General features: G+C 39.9%; 1 protein-coding gene across 1 annotated transcript in view; it reads right to left on the bottom strand.

Annotated features, from left to right (window-relative positions):
• Nucleotides 1–867: 867 nt before the first annotated feature.
• The window catches only part of LOC127573584 (protein FAM117B-like), a 157,994-nt gene continuing 132,080 nt past the window's right edge, over nt 868–26,781 (bottom strand). The window contains 5 exon segments of the mRNA XM_052021948.1: nt 868–1,304; nt 8,650–8,770; nt 11,468–11,690; nt 21,660–21,754; nt 21,757–21,811. Of these exon segments, the coding sequence (XP_051877908.1) occupies nt 995–1,304; nt 8,650–8,770; nt 11,468–11,690; nt 21,660–21,754; nt 21,757–21,811 (804 nt within the window). The 3' untranslated portion in view covers nt 868–994.

Genomic DNA, 26,781 nt, shown 5'->3' with positions numbered 1-26,781 from the left:
TCCCAGTAAAATGCAATTGGGAAGAAAAGCAGCCTTTTAAACTTTCAACATTTAGACTAAAAACTCTGGACACCAAACCCAAAATATAACTTTCGGTTAGCTTGGAATACATCCTCAGCAGAGATGAAATTCAGCTGTTTCAAACTGAAGCTACCACACCATTATAGAGCAGCAAGGACAAACTAAATAAGTACCTGGTGCCATAATGTTCCACAAGCTTAGTTTGCAATGGCTTGATCAAAATAGTCCAAGGTCAATAGGGAGAAAGAAAGGAGATGGCAAAAAGCCTTAACATTGTTTCACCTGCTGTCCCACTCTACTACTTCCAAACTGGTAACGTGCACAGAAGAGCAAACCTGCCACAATCTGGGAAATCTTTAGTATACCTGGTTGAGTCTTCTCATGTGAAAGTGGCCAGTGATATAGTAAATATACACAACCACAAATGAAACAAGGAAAATTTCCTGAGAACAGAACTACTGTAGCAGTCAAGTGTTGCACTAGTGTAAAGCTGGCTTCCATTTGCCTTTGATTAACTTGGAAATGTTAACCTTATATATAATATATATATAATCTTTATTTAAATGTAAACAGAACAGGAACCATTAAAAGATAAGGCTCCACAGAGGAAGGGGAAAATAGTGACAGCTGTGGTCCTTTCAAGTAACATTTTGCCCACCAATCACCTTTGAATTTTGTGCCCTTCCACAGATTAGTCTTTAGTCCTTGTGCCCATATAGGGGAAATACTCCACACTAAAAAAATGTCAAACATCATGCACCTAACAAGATCATCCCCCATTGTGAAAAGGTCTAGAGGAAGGCATTTCCGTTAAAGTTGCCATTGGGTTTGATTGGACCCCTTGACCCACCCTCCCACCACCCTACCCCTCCCACCTCCCTTTTGCCTGTACCCTGGGCTGGAAACCTTATTGCCAAGTTGCAGATATGTGATGGTGCTATAGGTTTCCCCAGTGAAGGCCAGCTTCACTGGTTCATTTCTCCAACTCTTCTGTCTGTGCTGAATGCTGGTGTACAGAAGACTGCAGGTGGCCCATGCAGGTGCCTCTTGAAATTCTGTCTTGCTCCATATGTGTTGGCAGAGGTTGTGCCAGTGATACTGTAGGTATGACCGCTGCTGGGACTATGAGGCCATGACTGGAGCTCTTCAGTGTTAGATCTTGCGTAGGTAGAAGTGGCTTCAGGATACTGACCAAACAGAAAGCAGAGCCGCTTTTTGGTATAAAGTTCACCTTGTTTTTATCTGGACAGAAGAACTGAGGAATTTCATGCAGCTGCTTTGGTCTGAAATCAAGAAAATGCAGCATTAGGCAAAAGCAAATCTATTGTTTTTTTTAAAATCCAGCCTGTCTTCAAGGTTAATCAATAGGCAAATCGTTTCCAGTATAGCTCGCAGGTTTCAATCAACTGAGTCAGAAGACACCAAATGTTTAATGTTGACATTTCTGTATGCTAGAGGGACACTCAATTTACCCACTCAACAGAACATTAAGCCATGTCACACTTCAAAGAGAATAGGCAAGTTCTCAACTGGCTGACTTGCCCTCAAACCAGCATTAATACTACATTGCAACAGGAATTAAACTTCAAAAGAACTTCATTAGCTGTAAATAGAGTACAACACCAAAGCTATAACACAGAAAGTTGCCCAGCAATGGCTCATTGGATTTATCCTTATTTGTCAATCTGTCCAATTAGCACCCCAGCAACCTACTGCGAAGTAATGCAAGGGATCGATAAAAATGATATTGAGCACCAATTACCAATAAGCTGCTCACTAATGCTCAAAGTGGGTATAAGCCACACAATTCCAAGCTGCATCACAGCATTGATTCAAACATGGACAAAGAGGCTGAGCTCCTGACATCAAGCAATGAAATGAGAATTGATGGCACAGCTGGAGTAATAGCTTGCAAAAGGGGTGTTTGAGATTGTTGGGAGGCCATCTCAGCCCCAATACAACACTGCAGGAATTCCTTGAGTTAGTATCCTAGGGTAAACATCTTCAGATGCTTCATCTATGACCCTCCCCCCCCCCCCCCCCCCATAAGGTCAAATGTGGGTACATTTGCTAACGTTTGTAGCATTCAGCTCCATTCTCAATTTCTCAGTATTAAGCAGTGTGAAGCAAGATCCAGGCAACATCCAGTCTGACTGATACTGCCAAGTAACATGTGTCACAAAAATGCCATCCCCACAGCCACCTCTTTTTGAACCCTGGAATGCAGGCTTTCAGAATCAGGGATACAGTTGATTTTCTTTCTCCAGCACCTTCTCTCTGGTGCTAGTATTTAAGTTCTGAACCATTAATTACTTTAATGCTACTTTGTCACTCAATTCTCATTTCCCCTCTTTCTGCTATTTTTCTTCCCACCACCCACCCCCCACCCCAAGGAGGAAAAGGCAGAAAATAGTTCAATACCTCAACTATTTCTTTATTCCTATATTTTGTTCCCACCATCTTAATGGGACTCCCATTTATTTCTGCCACTTTCTACACAATTGCTTTTCATATTTCTTGCTGATTTACACCCAGATCTTCTTCACTGGGGGAATTATACATTGGTAACATCAAAATTATGCTGGGTAACCTAACTAGGCCAGCTACTTAATGTGGCTGCAAGATTTCAGAGGTCAAGTATTCAGTTAAGAGACTCACCTCCAGAAGTCCCAAAGAACTTTCATCACCAACAAGGTAGAAGTTAGTAACTGATAGAATACTTTTCTACTGCCTAAAACATAAAGCTCCAATATTGCCCAAAAACTGCCATCATCCAGGACAAAGATTGCTTGCCTAGCACCCCAACAGCATCTTGAAACTTCACTCACTAACGCCATTGGAGAGTACACCATAAGAATCTTGCTAAGGATTCTTCATCAGCACCTGACAAATCTGTGACTTCCTCCACCTACAACAGCAAGAATAACAACTCCATGGAAATACCACAACTTTAAAGTCCCCTCCAAGTCAAACACAAGTATGAATTGGAAGTCACATGCTTTTCATCCTGTAAACCTCTGCCTACCAGTGGACTGGAAAACAAAGACTACATGCATGTTCAAATTAAGATGCAAGAATAAGCTCAGCAGATACAGGTCAGTCAGTCAACCTCAGTGGTGGAGAAGTTAGTGGAAACTGTAATCCTGGATAAAATGAATTGTCACTTGGACAAGTGTGGATTAATAAAGGCAGGCTTGTTTAGGGCAAATCATGCTTAGCTAACTTGGAGACACAAAAGACTGCAGATGCTGGAAGCTGCAGCAACAAATAATGTGCTGCAGGAACTCAGCGGGTTGAGCAGCATCTACAGGGGGAAAGGAATTGTCAATGTTTTGGTTTGAAACCCTGCATTCAGGACTGAGAGTGGAGAGACGAGATGGCCAGCATAAAGAGGAGAAGGGGAGTGGTGAGACAGGAGTCCAAGGTGATTGATGGACTGAGGAGCGGTCAAAAATGACAGGCAAGTTGTGCCAGGTAGGGGAGGGGGAACAGGAGTGGAGTTGGGAGACAGTGGAGAATGATAGATGGACGTAGACAAAGAGAGAAAAAAATTGAGAAACAGATGGAGCAAGATAAGGGGATGGGAGTGTGGAGGCAACTGCTGGAGGGAGATAAGCAGGAATGCAAAGGGCTACCGGCGCTGGACTCTGATAAGTAAAGGAGGTGAGAATGGGAACCATTAGGAGAGAGGTGAATGGCAGGTGGAACCAGACTGGGGGGGGGGGGGGGGGGGGGGGGGAGGGGAGCAGGAGGATCCATTGGGTGAACTGTGTGTGTGTAGTGGGTGGATGGAACCAGGAGGTGGAGGAGGCAGAGGAAAGGGAACAAAAATGGGAGGACCAGAGGAAGATCGAGAGGGGAAACAACCCACCAGAAGGGAGGGTTACCTAAAATTGTAAAACTCAGTGTTCATGTCATTGGGTTGTAGACTACCCAGGTGGAACAAGAGGTATTGTTCCTCCAGTTTGCCTGGTCTCACCCTGACAGTGGAAAAGGCAAAGGATGGACAGGTCAGTGTGGGAATGGGAAGGAGAATTGAAATGGCATGCAACAATGAGCTCGGGAAGGCCACTGCAGACCGAGTGTAAGTACTCACCTCCTCTGAACGTGCAGCCCTTGATTCACTTTGCACCAATTGCAACCTTGTCATAAAACCTGCATATAAGGGTGGTGCCACTGTAGTCTGGCAGATTAACCTCTACCTTGCAGAGGCCAGACAACAGCTCTCAGATACCTCCTCATACCAACCCCTGGACCACGACCCCACCAACAAACACTAGACCATCATCTCCCACACTGTCACAGATCTCATCACACCAGGAGATCTCTCCTCCACAACCTCTAACCTGATAGTGCCCCAACCCCACACTTCCCATTGCTATCTCTTAACTATCTCCCAACTCCACCCCCTTCTTTCCTCCCCTACCCACCTCTCCACTCTCAGTCCCAATACAGGGTTTCAAACTGAAACATCGACAATTCCTTTACCCCACAGATGTTGCTTGCCCCACTGAGTTCCTCCAGCAGATCGCTTGTTGCTTCAGCTAACACAGCTTTCTTTTTAAATTAAGTAATAGAGGGCTAAAAAGGGCAATGTAGTTGATGTTCAATGTACAAACTTGCAAAAGGCATTTGATAAAGTAGCATTCACTCAGCCTGTCAGTAAAATACAAAAATATTTTATATTGGAAATATCAATGTAGTGTAGGAACATGAAACAGTTGTTCATCAGACTGGGCAGTGTAAAGGTCAGTACCAGATCACTGATGTACATTAATGACTTAGACACAATTTCAAGATATGGAGAAGAAGCAAATTTAGAATTTAAAAAATTGCTGAGTATTTCAGGCACTTTCTTTTATTGAGTTTTGCTTCACCTCCAGCCAGGCAGCATCCGTGGTGAGAGAAACAGGGTCAATGTTCCAGGGTGACGACCTATCATCAAAACGGAGCAAACCTGGGAATTGAACAAGTTTTAAGCTAGAGAACAAAGGGTTACCTGCAATAGGATACAGACCAAGGTGGTCTGAATGACTGAAGTAATGGTGCCACTAGCTGTGAGGGTGTGGCGTAGTCAGCTTGCCATCACACCCCGAGATCACACCATCATCAGCCCCTTGTGCCTGTTTTACCATTCAATAAGGTCATAGCTGATCTTGTACAGTATCACATTCCTGAATGAGCCCCATTTCCCTTGATTCTCTTAATAATCAAAAGATTCAAGTCAGAGCTGAATTGGTTTAAGTTGCTACGCCTCCACAGCACTCCTGGTAGTGAATTAAAAGATTCGTACCGCCTGGGTAAAAGAATTTCTTCTCAGCTCAGTCAGAAGATGATTGACGAGGGTAAGGCCGTGGATATTGTCTATGTGGACTTTACTAAAGCTTTCAACGAGGTCCCTCATGGTAGACTGATCCAGAAGATTAAGACACGTGGAATCCATAGAGACTTGGTAGATTGGATTCAAGATTGGCTTGGCCATAGAAGTGAGCGGTGGAGGGGTGTTATTGTGTCTATGACCAGTGTTTGACAAAGATCAATGCTGGAACCTCTGTTGTTTGTAAAATACATAAATGATTTGAACGAAGATGTAGGTAGGCTGCACCACCTCAGAATCAGATTTATTATCACTGACTTAGATAATGTGAAATTTGTTGTTTTGCAGCAGCAGTATAGTACAAAGACATAAAATTACTATAAATTACAACAATAAATAAATAGTGCAAGAACAAAAGGAATAACGAAGTAGTGTTCTTGGGTTTGCGGATCATTCAGAAATCTTATGGTGGGGGGGAAGAAGCCATTTCTGGATCGTTGAGGTGGGTCTTCGGGCTCCTGTACTTCCTCCCCGATTGCAGTAATAAGAAGAGGCCATGTCCCGGATGGTGAGGGCCCTTCCCGCCTCTCTTGACACCCTTCCTCATTATCTGCAACTCCGCCAGTTGTGTCATCTGCAAACTTACTAATCAGCCTGTCTACATTTTTGTCCAAATCACTTATGTATATTACAAACAACAGAGGTCCTACCACTGATCCTAGTGGAACAACAGACCTGCAGTCAGGTCTGTTCCCCTCCGCCACTATGACTAAGCCAATTTTGAATCCAACCTACCAAGTTGCCATGGATCCTACGTGACTGAATCTCTGGATCAGCCTGCCACTAAGGACTTTGTCAAATGCTTTAATGAAGTCCACGTAGACAACATCTACTGCCCTACCCTCCTCAATCATTTTTGTTACCTCCTCAAAAAACTCAATCAAGTTTGTAGACATGACCTCTCACAAAGCCATGCTGACTATTCCTAATAAATTCATGCTTTTCCACATGCAAGTACATCCTGCACCCACACCCCCCCCCCCCCCCCCCCCCAGAGAATCCTTCTGAATAATTTCTCTACCACTGTTGCAGGGCTACTGACCTTTAACTTGCTGGACTATCCCAAATGGCTTATTTAAATAAAGGAACAACATTGGCCATTCTCTAGACTTCTAGGAACATGCCTGTTGCTAACTGAGGCCAGCATAGATCAGTCATGATCATATTAAATGGGAGGACAGGCTTGAAGGCCTATTCCTGCTCCTATTTTCTTGTGTGACCACAGACTGTGAATCCTAGTTCTAGAGACTCCAATCATTTGGGTTCCTATCCTGTCAAACCTTGTAAGAAGTTTGCATGTTTCAATAAGATCAGGCAAAATTTTCTTAATTTCTTCATTGATTCCTGTGACAGGAATCAATTTGATGAAATTTCACTTACCCAACTGCAAACAGGAAGGGAGGTAAACCTGTACACAGCATTCAGGTGTGTTCTCACCCAAGACCTTTATAATATCATTTACACACCCTTCTTTGACCAATCTTCTTTCAAGGCCTACATTCCATTCATCTTCATATTTGTTTCTTATATCTGTTGCTTCAGTTTTAATTTCAAATTTTTAGCCCCTGCAGTTCTTTGCCTTTTGACTGAAAACTCAGATGCATGGCAAACTGCAGCAAATGGGATAGCAATGGGCTTGAAGACAAGATAGGCTGCTGAACTGGGCAGTGAAATTGAATGCAGAAAATACAAACGTAGAACAAATGAATACAAAATGAGACAATTCTAAAGGGGCCAGAGGAACGAAAAAAAAGTGGCAAGTTGTTGAAGGTGACAGGACAACTTGAGAAAGCAGTTAAAAAGCATATGGTATCCTAGGTATAAATAGAAATAGAATGTAAAATCAAGGAAGTGACGTTGAACCTTCGTAAACACCAGTTGGCCACAACCAATTCTGGACATTTGACTTTACAAAGGATTTGATGAAGAGGATGCAGTAGAGATTTAATGGAATGTTCCTAGACTTGAGATGCAGATGAAGCTGGACGAATATCTTCTCTGACAGGATGGGAGAAGTTTTGATAGATATCCAAAAAATCACAAAAGCTCTAGACAAAGTGAAAGTAACATGAGAGAAGGGTGCTGTCATGAAACAGAGGAGACAAAATTAAAGTGTGAATAACAGAAGAACCAAAGGAGACAAGAAAAAACTTTCACAAAGTGAGTAGCTATATAATAGAATGCCTTCCTGAAAGGACGGTGGAGGCTGATTCATTGTGACCTCCACCATAATGATAAGTGGCAAAGAAATACAACATGGCTTTGGGGAAAGCCCAGAAACAATTATAAATGTTCCTATGAATAATATAAAAGGTTAACATGAGATCAAGAACCTCATGTGCTGCCATGATTCTAACTGCATTTTAAAGCATGACACAAATTGCAGTTTCTCCAAAATAACTTACTACCTTTGAGGGAAATTAAGGATGGGCAAAAGATGGTAACAAATGCAAGTTCTTCCTTACAAACAAAAATCATACAAGGCAATATTTTATGATCCACTTCCTTGATTACTAAATTGTCCTTCAGAGAAACAAGCACTTCACTTCAAACTAAACTGATGTTTCCTATAAAAATTCAGTGTACCTCACCATGTGCTGTTTTCACCAATGAAAGATCTAAATGGACGTAATCTCAAGGATTCCCCAAGGATCTGCCTGATAATAGATCAATAAGCACTAGTATTTCACCCTTAACTGATCGCCCTCAATAACAAACCAATAATCACTACAAGTCAAGGTGTCTTTCTGGCTCACAATTCAAACACTGTTCGAAAGAAAAAACGCCTGTCACCAAGTTATCTTAATCCTAATGATAATTTTGTCCACTGATAATGGCGGCAATTTGGAATCAATTACAAACATATGCATGGACCCAAGCTGCAGGGAATTTACAAAGTACCAAAATATTTGTCTCACATTAAAGTACAAGAGTTTTGCTAACCACATGGCTATTTTATACACATCTTGATAGTAGGACACAATCAATGCTACACTAACTTCTGTGAAAACCTGACAAGGGAATGACATTTAAAGAAATCTATTATCCTGAGGGAGACAGCAATACGCTTTTAGAAACAGAGGAAAAGCAACCAAAAATAAAAAAAAATCACCAGAAATTAAGCTGAATTATCCAATTTTCGTAGCCCAATAGCTGTGGATGAGATCACAAGGCCAATAGAAACCTGAACAATAGACACAAATTAAATCATTGTTAATTGGCTTAGACACTATATGTAGCCTCATACTTACGAAGTTTCCTCAAAGGCCTTCACCCTTTCACAACCTTCAGGTGGTTCTCGTTTGAAGTCGTAGCTGTTGTTCGGTTTTGGAGAGGAGGCATACTTGGGTAGTGGAGAACTAGTCCCACTTTCTGCAACAGAATGGAACATAAAATTCAGCATTTTAGAAGCAAGGTGACTGTTGGCTCAGAGGTTTAATGAAAAAGAAACAAACACCAAAAATAGGACTAGGAGTATGAGCATGAGCATGAATAGGCCATTCAGTCCGAGCTTATTCCATCTTTCAATACCAGCGTGGCTGATCCTCTATTACAATTCCATATTCTCTCTCACTCTCCCTGCCCCATATCCCTTGACACCTCTTGTACCTAGAAGACACCTTCTTAAATACACAAAGCAACTTGGCCTCCACTGCTTTCTGTGATAGAGAATTCCATAGGTTCACCATTCTCCAAGTGGAAAAAAAAACTCATCTTCATCCTAAATATCTTATCCTGTATCTTGAGACTGTGACCCCACATTCTAGATTGCCCAGCCAAGGACACATTCTCCTTGCATACCATTGGTTCAGCCCTATCAGAATTCTGTATGTTTCAATGAAATTCCCTCTTTCTTCTAAACTCTAGTTAATGAAGGCCTGGTCAACCCAACCTCTCTTCATACATCAGCCCAACAATCAGTTTGGTGAGCCTTCGCTGCACTCCCCAAGTGGTAAGTATACACTTTCTAAGGGCAAAGAGACCAAAACTCAAAACTGGACACAATACTCCAGGTGTGGACTTACCAAGGCCTATATAAAGGCACCTTTACTCTTTTACTGTAAACCTCTAGCAATGAAGACCAACATACTATTTGCATTAACTGCTTGCTGCGTATGGATGTTTGCTTTCAGTGGTAAGTGCACAAGGACATCCTGATCACTCTTAACATTAACATTTCCAAATTTCTCACCACTTATAGTCTTTCTGCTTTTCCCATCAACATGGATAACTTCACATTTATCGATATAATACTGCACAAACTGTTCTTTTACATCTGTAGTGGATTTTTTTCCCCCTGGTATAACAGGTGTTCATTTAGGGAAGATCACGTGGCCTAATATTTAACTAAATTAGGACAGAAGAAACAGAAGGTCATTCAGGTTATTGAGCCCATCCTGCCTTTTTGTAAGAATCTGCTGATCTGCATCCTGAAAATAATAATGCACCCCAATAAGCAGATCTTTTGTAATTGGAACCCATAAATATAGTGTTCCACACGAGATGCTTCTCCAATTTTTTCTTCCCAAAGACAAATTGAGAAGCATGGTGAAGAAGCCAATAAAACTCACTATATTCCATAGACAACTAGAAGTAAAGGGAAGTGTCGAATAAAGCAAATTCTGCCAGCTATTTTCTCAAGACTCCTCAACACCATAGTTATTTGAATAAAACTGTAGTCACCACAATGGGTGCAAATTATTTTTGGCCACCTGTGGTGCATTACAAACTGCTTGACAACCCTCACTATTTCAGATAACATACAAGGGATGAGACAATAGAAACTCTTTGTATCAACTTGAAACTAACAGTTTACAGCTCTCTACTCAAGAGGAGGTCTGATTTAATTTATATTGATGCCTGCAACTTTGGCCTTTTTTGAAATGGTGAATTTGCACAGGTTTAAAGCAAAGCATTTCAAAGCAAAGCACTCCAACCTAATGATCCCAAAGTTTATTCCAGGAAATGGGAGAGGGGCAGGGGTGGGGGAACGAAGGTGTGGAGTCCTGATATGAAACTAAAGGAAATATATTTTGTTATCCAAAGGGGGCAAAGTAAAATCACAATGGAATAAGGAAGTGAAAGGGGCAAAGGTTTATAATTTAATGCAGTAAATTTTGGTACAAATCTGGGCTAGCACAGATGGTCACTAAACTTTCAATTTCTTTTAGTCTCTTCCAATACACTGGGCAGTGCAATGGCAGAATGGTTAAAATATTTTATTTTAAGGAATTCTGCTTTAACAGAATTATTGGCCACTCCACAAATGCATCAGTAAACAAAAGCACTAAAAACATCCAAAACAAAAAGTCAGAGTATAACATTTTGTACTACACAAGGGTAACAGGACATGGGAGAAATTTGAAGCCAGTGATAGTATACATGCAGACATTGCGTAAGAACATTTCAAAAGGAGTAAAAAAAAGACAAAAATCTAACTACAGCTGTACTTTTAACTTGCTAATAAATTGGTGGATAATAGGGAAAAAAAAAAGTGAGCTAACTCTTAAATGCATGTTCCAGATCAAAATGGAGGAATGCTTATGGACAGTAAACAGTGAAACTTTTATTTTTGTTCCCTTTAAATTTAATCTTTTGAAGCCTGTGAATTGCAAGAAGGAATATTAGAGAAGTGCAAAAAAAAATTTTAGATATTGCAGGAAACTGCTCTATTGTCAAGGCATTTCTTTTCTTCCAGAGGTGGTTGCCAGTAACCAGCATCATTAGGCAGTCTTTTTCAGCGTCATGGATAGAAACTGCATGAATTACAATCCAGTGTGGCAAGAAGGGGCAGCAGACAAATTATCAACAGAAACAAGGTGCATTAAAATGAAAATTGCCTTGCTGCAATCCTCTACTTTGGCTAACACACAACCTTCAACCGTTATTAGTAGGACATTTCCCACATGAAAGATGGAAAACAATGAGAGCTGCAGAAAACAAAACCTTCCCCAACAGTACTAGCCTGCTTACAACTTTGTATGTAGGATAGCAATTGAGAAAATGATAACTTTGTCAGATGGGATGATGATTCAATCTCAATAATTCTCCTTAACCAGCACCCAATACCTTTCTCTCTGCTGTCTGTAAGAAGTTCATCAGTATAGCATGGGCTCTCTCCATTACCCTCACTGGCTATAGCGAGGAACGTTGGCGAAACAGACTGGGATCTGCTGCTGCTGGTACTGCTCCGATCCATTCCTGATGGGGTTTGAGTATCAATACTACGAGTACTGCTGCTTCGCTGCTGTATGGGAAATGGAGCACGATGACCATCTGGAGTATCCTGCAGCTAGCACACAAAAATCAAGTATCAGAGTTATTCAATTCCTCCAATTACCACAGTGTCTATACCTCACACTGGCTTGTGGTTTGAAGATCCCACTTTTGCGACACTGATTACTTCAAAAGGACTTGACTAACTGAAGTCCTGAAGTTGTATAAAGTGCTACATAAACACAAGTGTTTTTTTGAGGAGAGCTATTCAAGTAGATTTGGAAGGGCTTGTAATGATGAAATAGATGACAGGAAAGAGATTAATTAACTGATAGTAACAATGCTGAGGGATCAATTTGAAGATATTTCTAAAGTATGAACAAGTTTTACAATCAAATACAGAAATTTCCCTTTGAGGCACAACCAACATAAAGAACAGTTGTTAAAAGGATAAGAAATTGAAAGTAAGAAAAATGGTTTCGGATGCAATTCTGTCCAGATAGAAATCTATCTTGGAAAGCTCTTTCCACTGATTGAGGCACACGGGTTAGTATCAGATAAGTTATCAAGAAACCTGGATTTTCAACTTGGGGATAATTAGAGTGGGAACAGGGGAAAAAAAGATTACTTAAACCATAGAACCATACAGCACAAAACAGGCCCTTCGGCCCACCATGTTGTGCCGTCCATCAGACCACCCTCACACTACCTAACCCCTTCTTCCCGCATATCCCTCGATCTCACATTCCTCCATATGCCTATCCAACAAGCTCTTGAACCTGTCCAATGTATCTGCCTCCACCACCACCCCAGGCAGTGCATTCCATGCACCAACCACTCTCTGGGTGAAAAACCTCCCTCTGACATCTCCCCTGAACCTCCCACCCATAACCTTAAAGCCATGACCTCTCATCTTGAGCATTGGTGCCTTGGGAAGGAGGCGCTGACTGTCTACTCTATCTATTCCTCTCAATATTTTATATACCTCTATCATGTCTCCTCTCATCCTCCTCCTTTCCAGTGAATAAAGCCCTAGCACCTTAAGCCTCTCCTCATATTCAATACTCTCCAATCCAGGCAGCATCCTGGTAAATCTCCTCTGCACCCTCTCCAATGCCTCCACATCCTTCCTATAATGAGGCGACCAGAACTGAACACAGTACTCTAAGTGTGGCCTAACTAGAGTTTTATAAAGCTGCATCATCACCTCGCGGCTCTTAAACTCAATCCCGTGGTGGACTTTGGTAAAGCTTGATATCAAGATGATCCACTTAATCCCTGGTCTGTCCAGGAGTTAGCCATCATTCTACTAGATTATGCCAATAAAAAGGATTACATTTACATGTCTTTAACATATAAAAATGCCACAAAGCATAATCAGGAAGAACAGAACAATGAACTACAGTATTAGGAGCTTGATCAAGAATAGATAAAATGGTAGGTTTTAGTTGAAAAAGAGATGCAGGGTGCCAATATTAATCAGCAGAGACTTGTGTAATGCATGAGCAGAATGATCCCGGTTTTTCTCAACCAAGGGGCCTTGCTAAATGAACATAGGGAGGAATGCTCTCAGTTAGAAAAGGGATTCACAATGAAATAACTACTGATATTCTCCAGGCCCATGTGGAAAACAAACAATCTGCAGGAGGAACTCAATGGGTCAAGCAGCATCTGTGGGGGAGGGCAGGGGGGTGGGGGGAGAAGGAACTGTCGACGTTTCAGGTTGAAACCCTGCATCAGGATTGTTTGTCGCTCCAGATTTCAGCATCTGCAGTCTATGTGGAATACATCCATTTTGACTGGGTAGGAGGAAACCAGTGCTACCAGAATGAAATACATTCATTTCCAGAAAAACTAGATTGAGCAAAGATGATAAAACCACATAGCTAACATCTCATATTCTTGATTTCAACTTGCTGCCACAAGGCATAAAAAGTAGAAGCCAAGCATTTTCCAATTTAAGACAAAGTGGAGAGAGAAACTGGATGCAGATTGAATGCTAGAGTACGTTTGCAGACTGTCACCAATCTCAAAGAATGCAAGTTCTGCTTTGGGAACATTTCAGCCATTGATCAAGGAAAGTTACCAATTAATTTGTGAAAATCCTGTTAGCTAAGCAACTTGCTATGAAGCTTTAGGTTCAGCTCAGGGCACTGAAAATCCAAAATTGTTCTGTCTACAACTTAAATATACCTAGTGTGGGATGACAATCAGCATTAAAAATACAATTCTCACAGATCAACAAATAATTTAAATAATTGTTCATTGTGAGTCCTTCCTCTACGCAAAAGAGATACCTTCCCATGTAAATGGCTGTAATTTTAAATGAGTGCAGTTTATAAGGCAATCTGAAAAACATCATAAGTAGAAGAAAGGAAGAAAATCCCCTTATTATCAACTTTATCCTCCTTTTTAAAAGCTCAATTTTCATTTCCATTGACAATTTCCAATGCATTGTTATCTCATGGGACAAGAACAGCAACAGAAAAATCCACCCAGTATATCAACTGCTAGAAAGATTCCCCCCCCCCCCCCCAAATAATGAGTGATCTTTCTCAAGATCTCATTCTCAGATCCACTCAGTTGCCTGCCAAAGAAAATCACACAAAGAAAAAAGAAAACAAAGAAAAAGGTCCTAAGAACATGACCCAAAGAATACAAAAATATTAGCTGGTTCTGAATGAGACTGAAATTCAAAGCTAGAACAAAATAAAGTTATGACAAATATGGACTGAAACTACAGGCATTCCCCTCTCCCTTCAATCTCCACTGATCTGAACCAGAGACTTCAACATCATCTATACTGGTGCATTAAAGCCCAGTTGGTTTGGCAGATCATAATGTAGAATTAGAATCAATTTTCAGTGGAACTAATAAAGAGTAAAGGACAGAAAACATTGGGGGCATGGGAAGGAGAAAGAAGAGTTATTTAAAGCCACCAAATAATAGTTGTTACATTGGATAAAGCATACCAGGAAATCAGAGGTGCACGTAATTGATATACAGCAATGACCTAGAACCCTAATCCATAGAAGACTGGACAAGTCAAATTAGTGGAAGGTGGAGGATAAATTCATGGAATGAACACAAGATGAAATTTTGAGATCTGTATGTTAAGGAACTTACCAGGAAAAGGGCTCCTTTGGATCTCATTTTGTGCAACAAGATAGGGTTAACAGTATTGTTGTGAAGGGGAAAGTATGATATGCAAAACAAAAATCAAGGCACAAAAACCCAATAGGAAAACTGCTTCTTCGCTAGCTGACAGGTGAAATTACAGATACCATCAAATCAATGGAAGCTTATAAAATTGCCAGTAAAAGTAAACTTGACAATGGAGCTCAAAGGAAGACCAAAAAGATTGATAAAAGGGAAGACAATATAACAGTAAACTGGTGAGAAACTGTAAAGAGCTGCTATAGGTACATAAAAAAGAAAATACTACTGAGAGCTAATGTGGATCCCTCACAGACAGAGGCAAGGGAATTAATCTGAGCCAATAAGAAAATGGGACTAACAAAATATTTTGTATCCGCCTTCACGGAAATACAAAATACAAAAATATAGAAATACAAGAAAACTAATAGTCAAGTGAGAATGAGAAACCAAAAGGTATTTAATATTAATTTACAAAAAGTATGAGAGATTAATCCCAAAGGCCTGATGTTCTACATACCAGAGTTTTGAAAGAGGTGACTATATAGCAGATGCACTGGTGATCATCTTTTAAAATTCTATGGATTCTGGAACTGTTCTCACGCTTTGGAGGTATCAAATATGATCTCACTATTTGAGAAAGGAGGGAGAGAGAAAACAGGGAACTATCAACCTGTTAACCCAAGATTAGTAGTAGGGAAAATACTGAAATCTATAAAGGACATTTGAAAGAGAATAATAGGATTGAACACACAACACGGATTTATGAAAGGGAAATCATGTTTGATAATCTATTGAATTTCTTTGAGGATGTGACAAGTAGAATAGACAGGGGGTAACAAGCAGGCTGGGAGGATATTTCCCCTGGCTGAAAACTCTGGAACTAAGGGTCATAATGTCAGGATAAGGGGTACACTATTTAGGATCAAGATGAGGAGATATTATGACACATCTTTGGAATTTTCAAACCTCAAGGTCCATCACTGAGTTCATTCAAAATAGATGAATAAATTTTTGGATATTAGGGGAATAAATGGACATGGAGATAATGTAGGAAAATAGCGCTGATGTAAAAGATCAGTAATGATCTCCATGAACAGACTCAAAAAGGGCCAGATGTCCTACACCTGCTCCAAATTCATATGTTCAGTCAACTGAAAAGATGACATCAGCACCAAAAAGCTTTACATGATAAGCCTTTGAGGTAGCTTTCCTGTAGAGGAACTGGTGGAATCCTGTATTGCATGCAACAGGAAGAAACTGTCATTTTCACTCAAGTTGCCAAGATGACCAATGTAGATCATGTGATAAGATCCCTTAAAAAACCTTTTGAGCCAGTCACAGATACACTGATCATGAAGGCATGGCCACACTCATTAGCCTATGTAGTGAAAATTTCTAACAAATGAAATTTGTTATTTTTAAGGCACTGACAATTATGAAGTGATGTCATGGTGGATAGCAAAAGTAGTAAAAGATTACATCATTGGAATCTTACACAGCACAAAACGTACAGCCACAAATGCCAGGCAGATTCAACTATAGCATAAGACAGCATGGCAAAAGCTAGTCGAATACCCCCTGTATTTCTTAAACTGAATCTAAATTCCAACTGATTGTCGTGCCTGAAAAGTCAAGATGACCAACATGGTGTAACAGGATTCACTGTTCACTGTGTATGTGCCTTCCAGCAAAAATGAGTACAACCGTGAATCTGAAGAGGACAGCAAATCTATATTGAAACAATGGTCAATATCTCAAGTAAATCAAACCCACTCACTTGAAACTTCTGATTAAAAAAAAGCATAATTAACAATCAGGAGCAGTCAGACATCAATTGGCCCCTTGAATCTGCTCTGCCATTCAGTAAGATCATGGCTGATCCAACTTTGCCCTCAACACCATTTTCCCACTCACTCCCACACTCCTTAACTCCCTTGTACACTGCCGGTATCTTGCTTTAGTACACAGGATGCGTTCCCATGAATGAGTGCTAACGGAATCAGCACTAAAGGGGTCAGTAATGCATGATATACTCAGAGGTGATTTACTGGCAATGCTGCTGCACTGGAAACCTGCCACAAACTCCTACCCTCTGCTGGTACAGTCATAGGAATGAACTGATGCTGCCTTTGCCCCATGGTTTGGTGTGAACAACAGATGAAATGCCTGTCACGTTAGGGCCAGTGGTGCAGCCACTCAATGGAGAGTTCAGGCATGTTGAGGCACTGGCAGCACCTGTTCAGGTGTTCACTGGCCAACTGGATCCTTCTGTTGGATGTGAATGGAAGCTACCATCTCCACAGCTCTCCCTAGCCAAGATTTCTTCATATGACAAACTCAACTGACAGCAACCACTGGCACAGGCACAGTGTTTTGGGTAGGAGGGTACAGTTTCATGCCAGGTTTCCTGAGAGCAGTAGGCAGTCTGAATGGATGCCTTTGGGGAGGAGGGGGGGGGGGTGCACCAATAGCACTATGAACAGCACTACAGGGAAGTGCTAACTGGGGTACTTGTGTGGTTCAAAAGTTTGTTAATCTCTGCCTTGAATATATTCAATATATATTGTCTCCATAGCTCTCTGGGGTAGGGAATTCAAAGAAAACTCAGTATATAGTGATAGCATCAAAAGCCTGTTTTTCAATAGTTCATAATTCCAAACAGCTTCAGATGCCATTCCTGTACATTTTCATTGCTACTAGGCAGAGACAGAGCCCAATCCTTCTACTTATAACAAGCTATGTCATGTGATGATCTAAATTTTCATTGGACCTTTACTTGCTTAGCTTCTAAAATGGTTCATAGCCTGATGTGATGCAAAAAAAAATTGAATCTGTTCATATGCTAGGAGCTCAATGAAGAATACCTACCCACCATGGCACAGGTGCTTCCAGATAAACTGCACCCACTTCAAAGGGAGCTTCAGTTACTAAAGCTCATGAGAGCGTAGCACCTGCAGCTACAGCTTAGTTAAAAACAGATACCTTAACCACTAACATGTCTCTGATCTTTGCTGACCAATGGAATAGAAATTGGACACATGAACAAGAGGAGGTTAAGCTGGAAACCATAAGCATGCAGCACCACAATAAAATTCATAATACTTCAATACAACAAATAACACCAATCCTACATATGCAATCTATTCCATTGATTGTCCCTCTTGTCCCATGGGTCATTTTGGGCATGGTTCATTTAAATGGCAAGGAAGACTGAGAAAGTGATTTAAAAAACTTTTTAAACAGAAGTTGGGGTTTTTTTGCTTTTGAACAGAGGAGTTTGCAAGGATATCTGACGGAGGACATTATTTAAAATCACGACGGTTATAGAAGGAGCAGACAGAAAGCAACTATTCCAATTGGCAGACAGGTCAAGATCCTGAGAACAGAGAATGAAGTTGAGCAGCAAAAGAACTAAAGGTGACTCTTTTTGTTTTACATGGCAGGTGGCTAGGAACTGGAATGTGGTGAAGATAAAGGGATAAGTGTAAATGGGTGGTTGATGGGTGCCATAGACTCGGTGGGCCGAAGGGGTTGTTTCCATGCTGGCATGACTTTATGGGAGTGGGACTACCCAGACAGCTCTTAAATAGAGCTCGTACAGACTTATTAAAAAGTTCAACATATTGTTTCCTGACACAGCACAGATTCAGAAGGGTGCAATCTGCAATCCATATGCTACCATGCTGCAACCATTTTGAGATTCTGAGTTGACTGTTGCCCCCAATTCAAATTCAAATAAACTGCAATCTTACAAATGCAAGAGAATTATTTCATTCTTTTTTATTTTATGTAAAGGACACTTTGGAATGGAAGCAGAAAAGGAAAACAAATAATTTTGGGTTATTGAACTAATGGCATCAGGTTGTACAACAATCCTCCATTTAAGCTTAAGTTTTTTTATCTTTAAGATCAAAATGCATTCCACTAAAATTTTAAACTTTTTTGGGAAATGGAAGCTAATTAAAAATAAATCTTTTGATTGTAGGAGTGGGAGACCAAGGAAAGGGAAGTGGATTGGAGGTGTATGCCCTGGAATCATTCACTCAAACAAAACTGTCTTGCCTTGCATCTAGTTGAAAGATGCCCCCTAATCCATCTGCTGAATGGGTGCCAGCACTAAAGCTGGTTTTAGTGCTGCTTCGCTGTGCAGCTGTTTGGCTTGCTGTGCTATTCAAACGAGTAAAGAGCACTTTCATTTAGAATGGAACAGGTGCGCAGGAACAAAAGAAATCAATCTTTATTTGGCTGTTCTTAGCTATGACTGCTTTTAAAAAAAAGCAAAGCAAAAATCAAAAAATACTCTGCATAATAATAGTGCAACTACTTTGCCTTGCAAATGAAACCATAGGAAGCAAATGCAGTCTAAATTAAAGCTTTGCAGTCTGCTGATTTCCAAGTTGACAACTAATTCTGGCCTCCTCATAATCCTAAATGTTTCCACCCTTGAAAAATTATCTTGGAACACAACTCTTAAAGAAAAGCTACTTTATTCCAAACCAACCATTATTTAACCTTTACTTTCTGACAATCTTGTCCTGTATCCAATTTGGTGATAAGTTTGCATTTTTCTTCTTTAAATCTATTGAGCTTAGTATATTTATACCAATGGAAAAACTATAGTTAAGTTCATATACATTATGTTGAACCAATAACATTTGTGTGTAATGTTCTCATTTACTAGCTGAAATTCCTCCTAGTTCTGCAGGACTGGTGGCATACATTAAAAAGTTCAACATAGTTTCCTAGCATAGCACAGATTTAGAAGGGTGCAATCTGTAATCCATTTTCTTTTCTTTCAGTGTTACATATTGCTCAAATCATAATAAAAAGTATATACTGCACCAATGCCTAAAACCTCAGCACCTCCTCTTACATCATGCCAAATTCTAGAAATAATATGAGACACAGTGGTGTAAAGCAAACTTCTTCCAAATGTTTAACCAATGATCTTTCAATAAGAAATAAATTGAAATACAGCAAAGTACTGTGGTCTATCCATGATTTCCTTTTGATTTATTTTTAAAAAGATGAGTTGCAGATACACAGCTCTTTACAATGAAACTAAGATGTCTTGCATTTCAACAAGTTAAACAGATGAGTTCTGTACTTTGTATCTTCATAAATTTCATTGACCAAACCACAACTTTACTTAATATGCATTATTAAAATGGGTTGCCTCATATTGCAAATGGCATTCTCCATTCAAAAACACATCTGGACCATTATTTAAATCCTGAGTCATACAATGGGCATAACTACAAAAAGATATCTGCAGAAGAATAAAAAGAACCATGATATTAAAAGATGGCATCCATATGTGGAATGAGCCCTCTCTACCTCTTGCGATCCAACACTGTCAACTGTGGATCCTCCTTTTAAGGACATAGCCTTATTGGTCCCAGCTTCATTCTTTGTACATCTCCTTTGGCTCAAACAATCTGGTTTTAGCAATACCAAACACTTACAGAAGTCAAAACTTGCCCAATGAATAAGGCACTATCTAATGTAAAACAGCTGGAATAGTTATGCATGATACTCTTTCCTTCAACAGCTGGTGTGGTACAAACCAGACTTTCCCAAGTAGATGGGCAGTGGGAAGTTGGATGGTGTAAAGCCAAATATTATACAAGAATTTTACAAGCTGCTGATTGCAATTCAGTAACTACTGTTGGAAAGTATGCTTTTGAAGAGAGAAATGATTTCAATTATGGTAGTCTACATGGTTGAATCTCTTCCCAATATTTACTAACTGGGCTCAAACAAAACTAAGATAGCATTCAATGACCATGGGATCTTAGTCTAGACCACTATTACATAACAGGAAGTACAAAGGAGAAAATGGGAAATAATAAACATATTACTACAAAAAATGTAAAGCTATTGAAGTGAAAGCAATTTCTTTCTGCGGCCTAACCTGTTGAGTATTTCAAGCATTTTCTGGTTTATTGTCAAATTCCGAGCATCTGTAATGTAATATTAATTGATAATTAACATTGAAGTGATGCGCAGCAACTGTAACAAACATTAATATTTCACCAGTATTGATAAACAGTTAGAGTATGATAAGTATTATTTTGGTTGAAAATAATAAGCAATGTTACCATTTTGCATCTGTTTAATGTAGGTCTTGGGTCACTATTCTGAAGTAGAGGAAATGTGGGAATAGAGAGGAAAGTTGTTAATTTAGAAATGTAAAAGGTACACGTAAATGTAAAAAGAGCGAGTTCACCATTAGAGTACAAAGAAGATGCTTTGAATTAAATACAATAGGTTAACTGGCATCAACTCTAGCCCTTTAGTCTGGAGATACATCTTTCAAAACTACCCGCGTGTGCGTGCAGTGAATTGAAAGATAACAGGTTAACAGGTCATTACTTGATTCTGTAATCTAATTTGGGACTGCTTCTACTATCTTCGAAATTATATGAAAACTAGACAACTAAGTCAAACTTCAGACCCCTATCTTTCAGTGCTATTTTCTGCCTGGCCAAAGCTCAGTAACATGGAAGAAGAATCGACTCTGCACCAATTCAGTTTTACCCAAGGAAAAAGAGTGGCACCTGAACAATTCTGAATATTTTACTTAAATTGTGTAGCTTTATTGTTGCTCTTTGAAGCAGCCGATCTGAAGGATTAATGTTTCAGTTATGATATTCAAAGTACTTTAGGTAAAGAAACCCAGGCCAAGGAGAAACACATGCCTTTGTCATGATTCAATTTACACAAGAAGAGCCCTACACTTTCCTACACAACTTTAGGACTTTTTTCTTAAGCAAATATGACACAACTATGCATTTACTTGCAAACAAATATAAATGCCAACGTAATATAATATGAATTACAGCACTTCACCAGCAGAGGACACTCTGGACAAATAAATACTTACAATCATCATCTGCTCCTCCTTGTCCCCACTTTCCTTGATAATAATTCTTTCAATCTCCTGGTTAAGGCCTTCAACGCTGTTGCGGAACGGGGAACACTTGACTTTGAAATAGGAATTGTCACTGGAATCAAAACAGTCTTTGGAATGGGTGCCTACAAAATAAGAAATTTAATAAAATAGCACATCAGTAATGAGGAAACTGCACTTTGCAAATTAATAAGTTAATTTAAAATGAGTAAAAACAGAACACAAACTGCAACACCTTGTTTATAATGACCTACTGTGAATGTTTGGTTAAATTAACCACCTCCAAACCATTAATACCAAAACATCAAAACTTCAGATTTCAAAACCTTTTATATAAATTTCTCCACAAACTCATCTTTCCTGACTTCTGTGGTTCATCCATCCATATACCATACTCTGTCTAGCTTTCTATGCACTCCATGCAGTGCTAAGAGTCTAATCTTGTATCTCCCCACCCTCCTACTTGGTGGGAGGTCCTTTGGCTATATTTGGTGTTACTTTTCAATTCCCCTCTGCTGCCACCTGCTTTTGACCTCTTGTCTATCTCTTCCACTACTATTCTGTAGAAACCCTCTGACAAGTACCTGAAGGATCACTAATTATGTCACCAACAGCTATGGGTCAGCTTGAACACCTGTTGCCAATACTGAGTTCCACCTATCAAATATCTCTCAACCCTTTACTATGCAAAGCTGTCTTTGTTTAAATTTAGAGCATGTGGGCACAGTTGGTACCACCCTGCTACCCTACCCTGGACAACCAGCAAACTCTTTCAGAGAGGAACAAACTAATGGAGAAAACAAAGGACTGCAGATGCTGGAATCTAGATGAAAAACAAGATGATGCTGGAGGAACTCAGCAGGCCAAGTGGCATCCATGGAGAAAAGCAGGCAGTCAACATTGCAGGTCAGGACCCTTCCTCAGGATGGACGAAACTAAAACAAACTAATGGACTTTGATCCCAGTCACAAACTTTGTGACTTTCCATTCCATTCTCATCAAGTCCATCCACCTCTCCGGCCAGTATATGTTAAAGCCAGACCATTCGCATCTTCTGTGGTTTGTTTGATGATGAGCTGTTTCTGACTTCATGCCAATCATCATATAGATCATTTAATCCCACTTTTGTGCTGGTAGGGGAATTAATTTGATGTATGTCATGAGTGCCAGTTATACTTTCTTTGCTGGAGATAGCACTTGAAATAGAACTAGTGCTAATCATTAGTTGTTGGTCCAAGCCAGGATGTTTTTGCTGCTTGTATGAGCAATTACAAATGGAGAAAACCTCTCCCTTAAAAGGCGGGGTGGGGGCGAGAAGGTCATCACTGATGGAGCAGCTGAAAACAGTGAAGTCTTTGATGCTGCCCTGAGAACTCCTGCAGTGATATTCCTTTGTTCCAAGGATGGCTCCAACCACAGGAATCTTTACACTGCCACCCACACCCATCACCAATGATTAGTTTACAAGGGCTTCCTTGATGCCATGATACTGAGGGGCTCTCCTGCCTTAGCTCAGGCATTCAGTTCTTGTCTGTTTTTGTTCTTCACCGTATCTTATGGTCAGACTTAATTTTGAATTGCAAAATGTTTCACTCCACTCTGCTGTAGTGACTCTAATCTGCTCTGCCAGTGAGGGGGCAGAATTTTGATTTAATCATTCTCTATTAGTCTAAAATAGTGGGCACGTCACTTGTGCAGGGCACAAGGGATTGGTCAACATTTCGAGAAGAGGGAAGGCTGCATTTTAAGAGAAGGTTTCTCTCAATTCCCAAATCCATTCCCCAAAGGTAATCTTTTATGACAACTTGGTTAACAAATAGTGTAGTAACACTCTGTTGGGTGGCATAGCAGATTGTGCTGCTGCCTCACAGTTCCAGTGACCCACATACAATCCTGATCTCCAGTGCTGTGTGGAGTTTGCACATTCTTGGTGACTGCATAGGTATCCCCCTGGAGCTCCAGTTTCCTCCCTTATCCCAATGATGCAACTGTAGGTAAACTGCACCAAGTGTATTATGTAGGTGGCAGAAGAACCAGGGGAGTTGACTGCATATGAGAGAAATAGATTTCAGGGAAACATGGAGGAACAAGAGTGATGGGATTTGGTCTGAGAGCTGGTAAAGACTCAATGGGCCAAACAGCCTCCTATGTTCTACTGTCATTAGCCTCTCCTGAAAAGCCATTCAAAACCATTCTCCAACCTTTTTGTTCAATTTCCTTGAACAAACTGTTGCCTTTTAAATTTATGTGCACATTTCCTTGTTGAAATTTCTCCAAACTTGTTTCCATAGCTTCTTTGGATATTGTGACAACTATCATTATTATTAATGATACTCTTGTGATTGCACAAATGTTATCCATTCTCCCTGGCTGGCTCCAATGAGTTTAATGTGTTGATTGTGCTAACCTCCTCCAACGTTACTCCACCATCATGCAACTGAAAGATGTGATGACCCTAGTCTTATTCCATTCTTGGCTATCCAGTCATGGCTTGTGATTCACCCGTGACAGATTCTTTCCCTGTTTCCCACAGACTTAACAATTACAATACATTACACAGACCATGCATCTTAATGTGCTGATAAGTGCCATCATTGTCATTTCAACTCACCCTATCGCAGACATTCCTTTTGTTTGCCACATCCTTCACCCATCTCTCCTACTGAAAAACTAACTCATCTCTCTCTCTCTCTTTCCCAGTTCTGACGAAAGGTCACGGATCTGAAACATTGACTTTTCTTTCTGCAGATGCCTCCTGAGTTTTTCCAGCATTTGTTTTGATTCAGTTTCCAGCATCTGCACCTTTTCTGATTTTCACAGAATCTATGTAATTTGGACTTTCCAATATTTAGCTAGATGTAATGTTTACTCATCCACCACTTATGTCAGACCAACAAAATGACAACTGGATATGTTAAGGGTTGACAACGTGATGGTGCTGGGTACCATCAGAATACATGTGGATATTGTTTTTCTGATTATCGGAACTTCAGTGAATGGGGATGCAATGAGTCACAGACCATAGTGGATTTCTCCTTTGATCTACAGCAAAGTCTTCACTTGGCCAACCTGCATTTATTCTTTAGGCAAAAAATATGCAGATGCTAGAAACCTGAAAATAACAGGAGAAAATGCTAGAAACAGCAGTTCAGTCAACATTAGTGGAGCTAAAATGTCAACTCCATTTTTCTTTGAACAGATGGTGCCCAAGTGCTAACATTTCCATCAGTTTATTTATATTTTTATATTTATTCTTTTCTGATGCTATATTTTCAGCAATTTGTATTGCTGCACATTTCAATAAAAACATGAGATCCTCATGTGTTTCATTCAAAGCAGCAGCAATAGAATAACAGGACATAAATTTGCACTTGCAATTGCACAATTGAGTGAGATCAGCAATTCAATCTGACAGTAGTTAATCCATCTCCCAGCAAAACTGTGCCTTGGTTTCTTGACCAGGAAGGCCATGTGACACTACTAATCAGATAGGAAGCCAATAAACAGCAAAAGTGAAAATATTATAATTGCATCATACAATTCTAGACAGAACAGAAATTTCAGAAAACCAAGCATTTAACCGAAATAACAATTTCACTCTAAAATGGAATTACATTTATTTATAAGCTCTCCCTTCAATTAATGTAAGAATCAAAACATCGTGAAAAAAATTAAATAATCTCAAACAACCAATGCAGAACCTTTAGAACGACCTGCTCAATACATTCTGCCACATCAGAAACAGATCGCATTGTGATAGAAATGCTTCTACATCCTCCTTCACTGCTCCCCCTGAAAAAATATTAAATTTTGACAGCTAAGGACAATTGTATTTCTCAGATCAAAGTTCCTTTAACTCAATACCTCTAATATACTAACAAATATATGAACTAGTTACACAGATTAAAGAATTTCTTTCCCAATCTGCAAAAAGCAATGCACCTTCCTCTCCAGCAGAACAAAAATTTTTGAAATACAAAATGCATTGTCCTAAAAAATATTTTTAAAATAACAATGCTCAACACATGAATGCATTAAGGATAATGTTATCAGCAGCATGCAAATATCTTAACCAGTTACATGTAATATCTCCAGAAACGCCTTCTTCCTCCTTGATCCAAGACTCCTTACACATATTTTCAATTTCTTTTCTGTCTAATAGCAATCCCTCACCTCCTGCATTAACCCGCTTGCAGCCATTGCAAATGATAAATTTCACAGCCTTCTGATGAGTCTTCTGACAATGTGAACATCCGCACATTCCAGGGATGTAAATAGCCTGGCTGGCGCACCTCTCTCCTGCAGCATGGAGTCCTCTCATCAATAAACCTCCATTTGCATATCAATGACGATCCAAGTTTTTGTGGCTTTTACAGAAAATGTGTCCTGCATTTCAAATGACCCATTTATTCTTAGTTGTTTTACTTCACTAGTTCTGCACAAAGTGCCATGTGCCTCATGGAGCCTGCCAGACTGCAGACAGCATGAACTTTCTCTTCTAACCAAGCAACCCAGCCCCCTCCATCAGTAGCAGTCACGGCAGAGGTGCTATAAACCCTTTTACCTACAGCTAAAACACGCACTGCGGGAATTAGGCTACTGAGGAAAGAGCGAATGTTAAAGGAAGATCTTTATTGGCTGAAGGCTGATGAGCATCCTCCTCCATCAAGACTTAATCAATCGCAGCTCACCAAACAATTCTTGCAACAGCCAGATTCCCTTTAACCCCTTAACTACTGCAAAAGATGTTTGTTTTTAAATCCAGCAGCCTCTTTTGGACAATATCCACTAAAAGTCATCTTCAGAGATATTCAACCTCAATAGCAGCATTATTGAATTTCAAGAAGAGAAATACGTGAACATTTCCTTACCCTTATTCTCAAACAGAAAAATAAACCTATACTCCGGTTTCCCCTCTGATAATGCCAGCAACCGAAGACCAAAAATAACAGCACGAGTTCCAAATGCACAACAAAAAATATCTATTATAAATACTGCACACATTAGAGCTGATTGTTTGCAACTACTTATGCAATATTAGTGAAGATTTAGCAGGTTGCCGTAGCTTTTCACATATTAATTATAAATTATTAAT

Source organism: Pristis pectinata, chromosome 1 (genome assembly GCF_009764475.1).
Source record: "Pristis pectinata isolate sPriPec2 chromosome 1, sPriPec2.1.pri, whole genome shotgun sequence".
In the NCBI taxonomy this organism is placed as follows: domain Eukaryota; kingdom Metazoa; phylum Chordata; class Chondrichthyes; order Rhinopristiformes; family Pristidae; genus Pristis; species Pristis pectinata.
Note: the sequence above shows the minus strand (reverse complement) of the source record. Positions and strands in the feature narration are given on the sequence as shown.